Source organism: Pteropus vampyrus, unplaced genomic scaffold, assembly GCF_000151845.1.
Source record: "Pteropus vampyrus isolate Shadow unplaced genomic scaffold, Pvam_2.0 Scaffold94, whole genome shotgun sequence".
Lineage (NCBI taxonomy): Eukaryota > Metazoa > Chordata > Mammalia > Chiroptera > Pteropodidae > Pteropus > Pteropus vampyrus.
The window spans coordinates 1,711,356-1,719,829 of record NW_011888875.1 but is presented as its reverse complement, the minus strand read 5'-3'; the positions used below and the strand labels follow the sequence as shown (position 1 = coordinate 1,719,829).

Genomic DNA, 8,474 nt, shown 5'->3' with positions numbered 1-8,474 from the left:
GTGAGAAGGTAGAATCCCTTTATAATAGTGCTCCGTTTCAGGCTATTGAAATATTCCCTTCCATTGGTTTGAATTATGCTTTTTAATTAACTTGTAATGCATAGTTAATACATAATTAAATCATTAAATGTTAAAAATTCTATAGATTGTTCCATTTACATTTACATTAAAATGTTACAGTTGAAGATATTTCTGTTGTTACAGTCTTTGGGGTTACTTTGGTTTGTCCTGTGTTTTGTGCTCAAGACATTAAAAACCAGAGCTATTTTAAGGTGAAATACCCTTATCTACCTTGAATCAGTCAAACTTATGTTGCTTTTTCTTCCTTAAAGGTATTATGTTACAGGCAATGGCTTCCAAAATTTTGCTAAGGAATAAATCAACCAGTCTGACAGTTATTATAACCATAAAGGTTATAAGTAAAAATTATAATGTTGCACTATAAAACCCCATTCATATTCCTGTGTGGTGTGGTCTGTGAACACGTTTATATTCTTGATGTGTAACTACTTAATTCACTTTCTGTGCATTTTATAAACATTGTGTATGTGTGGATTGTAGTTATATATATAAATGATGTAAGGTTTGCGTTATGTTTTAATTATAAGTAAAAAACACGTTTTTACCATTTGATTTATAACCTTTTATCTTTGCCTCATTAAACATTTTGTAGGGATCCAGGCTAGTTAAAATGCTTCTTTCCTATGCAACACTAGTCTAAGTGCTTGCCCTACTAAAACCCTTGATAGCACAACATTGTGCCACCGCGCACCGCCGCTCCCTGTGATCTGTGACTAATCCTGCAGGCACTGCAGAGAAAGGTCCAGGAGTCGGAACTGCGGCCGGCCTGCCTGGAAAGGGTGACGTCACCTCCATTTGTGCATGCGCATGCGCGCCGCCGCTGATGCAGAGATTTATCACTCCGCTCTTTGTGTTTAGGGGTGCGTGCGCGCCCACGTTTCCCCTAAATACACTGATGAGTACAATCTGGTAATTACCAAGACCCGGGACTAATAGTAATCCTCCAGCTTACTGTTAATGTACCTTTCGTTATATCAAAATGCTGCTTTATTAATCACTTTTTTATTGTTAATACAACCTGTGCTTTTATAAGTATAGGATTTTTTTTCCCCAGTTTCTCCTACTTTCGATTTTCCCATTTAGTAAATGCCAAAGTAGGACAGCTGACAGTGTTTTCTGAAATGGATGAGGAGCAGAGTTGGTTTTGTGGATTGTCTTCCAAGGACAAATCCAAGTGCAGGAGGTGAGGGAGACAGTTCAGAACAAGGCACCAGATATTTTGTTCAGCTCAAATGATCAAGAAATGACTATGCTTTTTTCTAATACTTTTTATTAAAAGCCTCATCTGACTAGTTTGAGAATTACATAAAATTTCAAGTTACTAGTATCTGAGAGAAATTTGGGGTTAAAAAATTAACCCGTCTTTTAGTTAAAATATTTTTAAATCGGATTCATTTTTAACTCATTCGATTTATTTCACCTTAAATTTTTCTAACCACAATGTAAAAAAAACTTTTAGAATAATGTACTGACTGCATAAAAGCTTTTACTCATTGTGAACATATTTCCATGTTTTTTTCTTAGTAAGTAAAAAATCTTGGGGGCTTGTCATTTCTATTTGTTGTTTAAAAAAATATCTAACACCAAGAAGTGACCAATTGAGTGAGCATTCTGGTCAGCCATGACTTGCTTCAAAAGGTATTTGTCAACAATAACAATACAGCACCTCCTCACAGAGTCTTAGGAGAAAAATGAGAAATTGATCTGACCAGTGAGGCATTAGATGGTTGAAGTTTCAGACCACTGATGCCACTATAAGATTTTTCGTAGTTGAATGATAACTTGCAGAGTGTTTCCTCTTGGGGAAGAGAGGTTAATTTTCTTGTTACGGATCGAAAACTATAGGAATAGCCATCTGAACAACACCGAGCTTTATCTCTCACAACTTAAAAAAGAAAGTGCCGAAGAACTTTGGAGTTTCTCAGCGGGGGCACAGAGCCCGGGAGGCATGTCCGTCTGTTCATTCACTCATTCATCCAGCCGCCTATGTCGTGCCCTGTCTTGGGTATCTGGGATGCAGCAGGAAACTAAACAGCCATCCTCTGGCTGAGCAGGCTGAGTCAGAGGAAGAGAAAGAAAAACTAACTTCTTGATGGGCAACATAATGCTTCTCATTTAAAGACATATGAGCAATTCGGGAGCAGGGGTTTAACATTTACTTCAGATTGACATGCAGCTGAACCAAATAGCAATTTAAAAGGTGATAGCAGAATCCATTTTGGCAAGTAATATGCTGACCCTTGGAGTTGAGATTTTTTAAATGCGTATATTAAAACCTTTAAATACTCAAATACAGTTGTTTTAGGAAAAGGTATTATTTGTATAAACTTGAAACTGGAAAGAGGAGAGGAAATTGTTAAGCACTAACTGCACATTTATATTAACGACAAAATCTAATTTTTAACCTAAACTCTTTTTCTTTAGTGGCATTCAACAAATGTTAACCTCAAGATCTTAGAATAGTGGCAGACTTTGTCATGTGAACATTCAGATTCAGTTCCTTGTGAACTTGGTTTGAGAGAACACTTGTCGCTGGCCTTTTAAGACATCCCCGGCAAACGTCCTCTGTCCTACGGATGAGCCTGGGCTGGCTGTCTCCTGAGGCTGGCGATTCCTTAAAATTCACATCGGCTTCTTTGTCTCACGCAGCAGAATGTACTTAAAGGATGTACAGCAATTCGCAAAATAGGCACAACTAAATGTTCTCTAACTTTGACCATTGACCTTTTCATTAGTTATCGTCTCTCAAGTTGCTCATCTTTTTCTGCCCTTTCTGAATTTTACCAAAACTCTCTTTGTGGTACCCCCTTCCACCTATTAGTGGCATTTTCAAACTCCCTTGGTGACACTTGGAAGTAAAACTGCTGCTGACTCCTGGCCTGTGACACAGAGATATGTTCTGGGATTTAGAAGCGTCACTCCAAGGGGACACATGACGTTCCTTTCCCTCTCTGTGAGCGTGGGAGGAGAGGTGTGTGCTTCCGTCAATGGTCACTAAACATATCTGTTTGTTCCAAAAGTTTAGGAGCCACAGCTAGATCCTTTAGTGCATGAGGGGAAAAGACAGTAGGAGTTGTGTTATCTGCAGTGTAATCTAGAATCACTGAAATAGCACAGAAGCCATTTCTTTGTAAATTTTTTTTTTTTTTTTTTTTTTTTTTTTTTTATGGTCACACACGCTGTTTTCAGAAATAGTTCTTTAGGGCATGGAACCGAATCTGCCTTTTTGATCTGAGGATATTTCGTGGCTGAGTTCTTCCTTCTTTTAACTGAAAGTTACATGATGTATTTAATCTAGCTTTAGTACATACACATACATCTTCAGTCTTTTGCTTATTGGGTACATTATTTTTAAAATGGAAACGCAATAAAAGATAATGCTTAGGTGACTGCCGTAATAGCCACAACTTCTGTTTCTTTGTGTGTTTAGATTTATAGATCTGCTTTTTTTCTTTTTGTTTTGTTTTAAAAGTTTCAGTTGACAATTTTAATTTAAAAAAATCTCTCTTCCTGTGACATATGCAACAAATATTATGGTAAAACTTTAGAATTTATATTTATATTCTAGTTTTTGTTTGGACATATATATATACGTATATCACAAAAGAAATATAACACATTTCAGCACCAGTTTAGCCTTTGATTCATGTGCCTTTCCTCCTCTAGAAAGACTGAATCTTATTTAATTTAGGGTAGTTCAGGAATTGATAGGCTAATGTCACCACAGTTTTAAGAAACTAAAGACACTTGGGACTGAGACTGTGGCTTTACAGTGGGACACAGGAGACTGAGACTTTCATTGTTAAGTTCTGTTTTCTTCACTTTTCACGTCAGTGCGACGTTCTTCCTGTGGGGCGGCCTGGCACGGGCAGCTCCAGCTTCCATCATTCGCTCCATCAGGCATTAGCGAATAGGTGTGGTTCAGAGTCCACGGGGGCTGTCAGGAATGCTTCGGCATTATCGTGTAAGTCACACAGTCCTCTTTCAAGGGACCAGCACCGGGATTAGGACCTTCTCCTTGAGAGTTGTGTGAGAGGGAGCTAGACCCGCAGGTGGGCTCCTGTTTCCGGAGTGTGGGAGGCCAGGACTGCAGTGGGTGGCATTTCTCGGAGGGCATCACTGTGTCCTAGGCAGGGCGTTGGTGTCCTAGGCTGTGTGGGAATGGCAGGAAGCATGCCCTTTCTTTGCTGGCAGTAGAAAGGGGATCCTCTTCAAATCTCTGTAGATTGGGTTTAATCCTTCCTAGTGTTTCTTCTGCCTCCACATTTGCCCGGGCCCCTAGCACTTTGTGCTGCTTATGGAACTTTTCATTCTGTGCCTCGTTCTGTGGGTGTTCATAAACTTGTCTCCTCCAGGGCTGCTGTGGTGCCCAGTTCTTCTTCGCATTTGCCCTACTGCCATCCATGTCCACCTCAGATGGAATCGGGATGTTATCGGTCTTTGTGGGCCCACTCAGTAGTGAATGACCCAGTGACGGGCAGTGAATTGCTGAGACTAGACTGCATCCATTCAAGAGTTTTGAAGGAGCCTTAAGGATGAAATTGCAGAACCTTTGGCTCTTGTTTTGCTTTTTATGAACAGCCACTGTTTCATAAGCTTGGTGGGTTGCCAGCGTGAAGCGTGATATGCTGGAAAACAATACTGCCTGGTGAGCTGGTGGCCTGGGTTGTGTTGAGCCCTTTCATGGCCGGCCAGGTTAGTGTCATGAAGCCTCCTGGACCTCAGGGTCCTCATCAGGATGTGTTTGCTGCTGTCTTTATGCAGAGTCCATGGCGATTGTCAGTCATTGTCATTCCCCTTAAAAAACTGGGTTCTTAGGACATGTTCTGTGGACAGGAGAGATTTACTTAATGCAATCACACCATTAATTCAGTCATTCTTTGCCTCTGTGAATGATGCGCTGTGCAGACTGGGTTCTGTTATATTCCTCTCAAAGGTGCTGACTTTGTGGTTCGCTTGCTTGCTTTAGCAGGCTGCTAACTGGGTGAGACTCAGGCTACAAACTCTCCTGCCTCGACTTGAACCTAAACATTGCCCTCCCTGCGCGTATGAGGCTCAGGGGACAGCCAGAGACTTGGCCAAGTTTATACTCAGAATTTGGGGCTCCCCTTCTCCTTTCCGTGATTGCTCAGTTTCAGCTGCTGTCGTCGCCCTGACCTGTGTCCCGTTTCTTGTTTTAGCAGTTCCATGTGGCTTAGACTGGGCCCTGTCCTCAGGCTCAAAGCTCTCGTCTGGGAGGTGTGGGCAAAGCAATTCCCTCTTTCCACGTTCTCTCCTTGCGTTTGGTCGCTCTCCGGCGCCTTAAGATCGTCGTGTTCTGTGGATTTAGTTTGTGGCTGGGCTGGACCAGTAGGAGCTACGCAGGCTCAATTCATTTACTTTCTAATTCCAGGTCTACGTTTTGCATTGGTTGTGTGACCAAGCTAACTTTCTGGATGCTTCTCTTGTACTATTTTGGCAAAAACATACAAAAACGAACAGCACTTTTTGTCTTTTTTTTAGAGATTGCTCGGCCAATAACGATAGTTATGGTTTTGATGAGTATGGCCAACATCCTCGAGCACAGATGATCTGTTAGAGACCTCCAAGAGAAATATCCTGAGGTGTTATGAGTATGAACATTTTTCACCCCTAACCCCCATGTGGACATTCGCCCTGGTGAGCTGGGCTAGACGTGTGTGGGCTACAAGAATTCCTTTTGCTTAGATGGAAGTTGGCTTGGCCTGAACTGTGTGCTGCGTGTGACCTTTCCATGAGATCTCCACTTGGCCATCTAAGGTGTTGAGGGCCATGGGGAGAGTTGGTTTGCAGTGAGATGAGGGCCTTGCCACCCTCTGAAGCAGGTGGCACTGGGCCATCTTACCACGTTAACCAGTGACATTCCTCCAGGGGGGCATGACACAGAAAGCCTGGAAGGGCACAGCCAAGAGGGAGCTGTGGCCAGTCCCCAGCTATTTATAATCTTCTGTCCTCTCTGCCACTGTGTATTTTTAACGACTCTAAAGTCTGGTAAGATGCGGCTTTGAGCTCCCCCTAGAGGTTTTAGTGTGCTACAAATAGCAGTTTTTAAAAAACAATGTTGCTGCTTTATTTGCTAGTATTTATTTACATTAATCTGTAAGATTAGAATGAAGAGTTTTGAAATGATCTGGACCGATTTCATGTCCTATCTTTTGGGGACCGGATTCTTATTGTTAGAAATGGCTGGGAGCCAGCTGGATACAGTAGCCTCTGGGTCTGTGTGCACATCATTGCTTGGCATTAAAATAGAAGCTAACGCTGTGACCAGCGACTTCCCTTTGTAGATTTCAGATGTTTTCAGATATATTCAAGAGTTGATTTAATGGGCGTGAAGAAAACTGCTCTTTTTTGCATTGGATAGAATTGTTAAGAAATTAACTGTAACTCAAGCAACCTAGTAATTTTGTTTTTTCCTTCTGTATTTCAGGGTTTCGAAAAAATGATGAGATGAAAGCTATGGATGTTTTACCAATTTTAAAGGAAAAAGTTGCATACCTTTCAGGTAACGTTTAACTTTGGAATGCCTTTTTTTTTGTTTCTCCAACTGCTTCTGACACAGTATGAGAGTCTGAAATAATAAACTGACTCACCTGCCATACACAAAAGCATTGGCATTTTGGTGGATTTTTAACTGCTTTATTCTCAAAGCATTTTCCTGAGAAACTGGTTCCCAGAGCATTTTCTTTTAGCCAGCAGGCACATCCTAAGCCAGTTAGCATTGGTGATTAAAATATGCCGGTGTCTGTGGCTCAACAGACTTTTGGCTTTTGCCCCGATCAGTTAAGTAAAACAACTGATACTTTTAAAAAAAGTCTGTCATCTCAGCAAAAGTGGTGGGAATGTGACCGTATGTCTACAGGTCCTGAATTTCTTATCGTGGTTTCTTGTGTTCTGTAGCTCCCTGTGGCTCCCTCCTTTGGGAGGTGAGAAAGCCCTCACATCCATGACATCTCTTCCTTTGGCCTCTTTGGTCCTAGAACCCTTGCGATGGACCGTGAAAGCCCCAGTGATCTTCTACCAGCTGGGTCCTCCCCTTACCTGTAGGACCTGGTCCTTGGGGCGCCTGGGCCTCTGGCAGTGTGATGACAGGCTGAAGGCTTGGGGGCACCTGACTGCCCTCTTCTCTGCACACAGAGGGTCAGCTTTAGGGCTTTTTTGGGTTGTCTCCTTGGCTCCCTCCTGTATGAACGGAATAGCCCCTGCGTGTTACACCGTTTGGGCACTAGTCCATTTGTTCCAGTACAAAGGTTTGCAAGAGTTTTCGGCTCTGTTTTAGCAAGGAGTGAATGTGTCCATTGTCTCATGCTTTAAGGCACTCCTCCCGGATGTTTCCCTTGATAAATTTTTATCGTTCTTGGTCATACTATGCTGATCTGATGTCTTCTCTTGAAAGCGTTTTATTTTGAATTTAACACTGTTCGCTGCTTTTATATGCCGTGTGTGTCCTTCTGGCCTGTGGGACTGGCACATATTTAGGGTGCAGCTTCCTGTGGTGTTTTCATTACTCTCCCCTCTCTTTCTATCTGGCAGTATTCCTCGGCCCCTACTAAACACCATTTGATATTTTGCTGAAGTAAATCGAACACGTTTGTAGGTTCACAGAAGAGTGTACGAAGTTCGTGAAAAGAAGAAGATGCTTTATGCTGTTGGGAATACGTGGTTAAAAACAAATGAAAAATAACAAACACTTGGCTTGTGGTTCACTGTGTCAGAAGTAGCCTTTGCTATTTTCTAATCATTTGCTGACAAACTGCATAATATGGAGTCGTTCTAGTCTGGTGAGTTCCTGACGTTGTAGTTTACAGGTGGATTTTAAAGTTAATAATAATGAAAAAGCTCTGTTCATACGTATGAGAGGTATCAGTAAGAAAGTCTTAAAGAAAACCGATCCCGCGTGTTCGTCAGGTTTTTATTTTAGAGTTTGTGTCTGTGAGGAGAGCACTTGCTCCTTCTGTCCCACTTTCCTTCCTAAATTTCTTGCTTTTCTGCTGCCTTTTTTGTTAAGCTCCTGGAGACAGGCATGCAAGGAACAGCGGAAGGTTTAGACTGATGGTTTTCATTTGTATTCATTCCTTTATTAGGCATTTAAAACAGAATATGTTATTAGATGGAATTTTTATGTAGGTTCCTATCGAAACAAAAATGATTTCTCTTTTAATTAATTGAAGAAATAAAATCAGCATTCCTCAGAGTTTATCATAAATCTTTACTAAAACCTTAAATTCTGCAGGGTTAATTAAAGCTGGGTATCTTTAGTGGGGAGAGCGGTTTCGCATTGCAACAAATTGGTACAGAATGGTTTTAAAATATGAGAGCCTGCAGGACTTTACCAGCTGTGTTAATGAAGTGAAGTTAGTAGGTGCCACCACAAT

The 8,474-nt window shown here is 41.5% G+C and overlaps 1 protein-coding gene across 1 annotated transcript in view; it reads left to right on the top strand.

Moving 5' to 3' along the window:
• LOC105294779 (triple functional domain protein-like) overlaps positions 1-8,474 on the top strand; it is a 236,917-nt gene that overhangs the window by 96,188 nt on the left and 132,255 nt on the right. Inside the window, exon 2 of the mRNA XM_023532946.1 lies at positions 6,530-6,604. Within this exon, the coding sequence (XP_023388714.1) occupies positions 6,530-6,604 (75 nt within the window). The remainder of the gene's footprint in view (positions 1-6,529; positions 6,605-8,474) is intronic.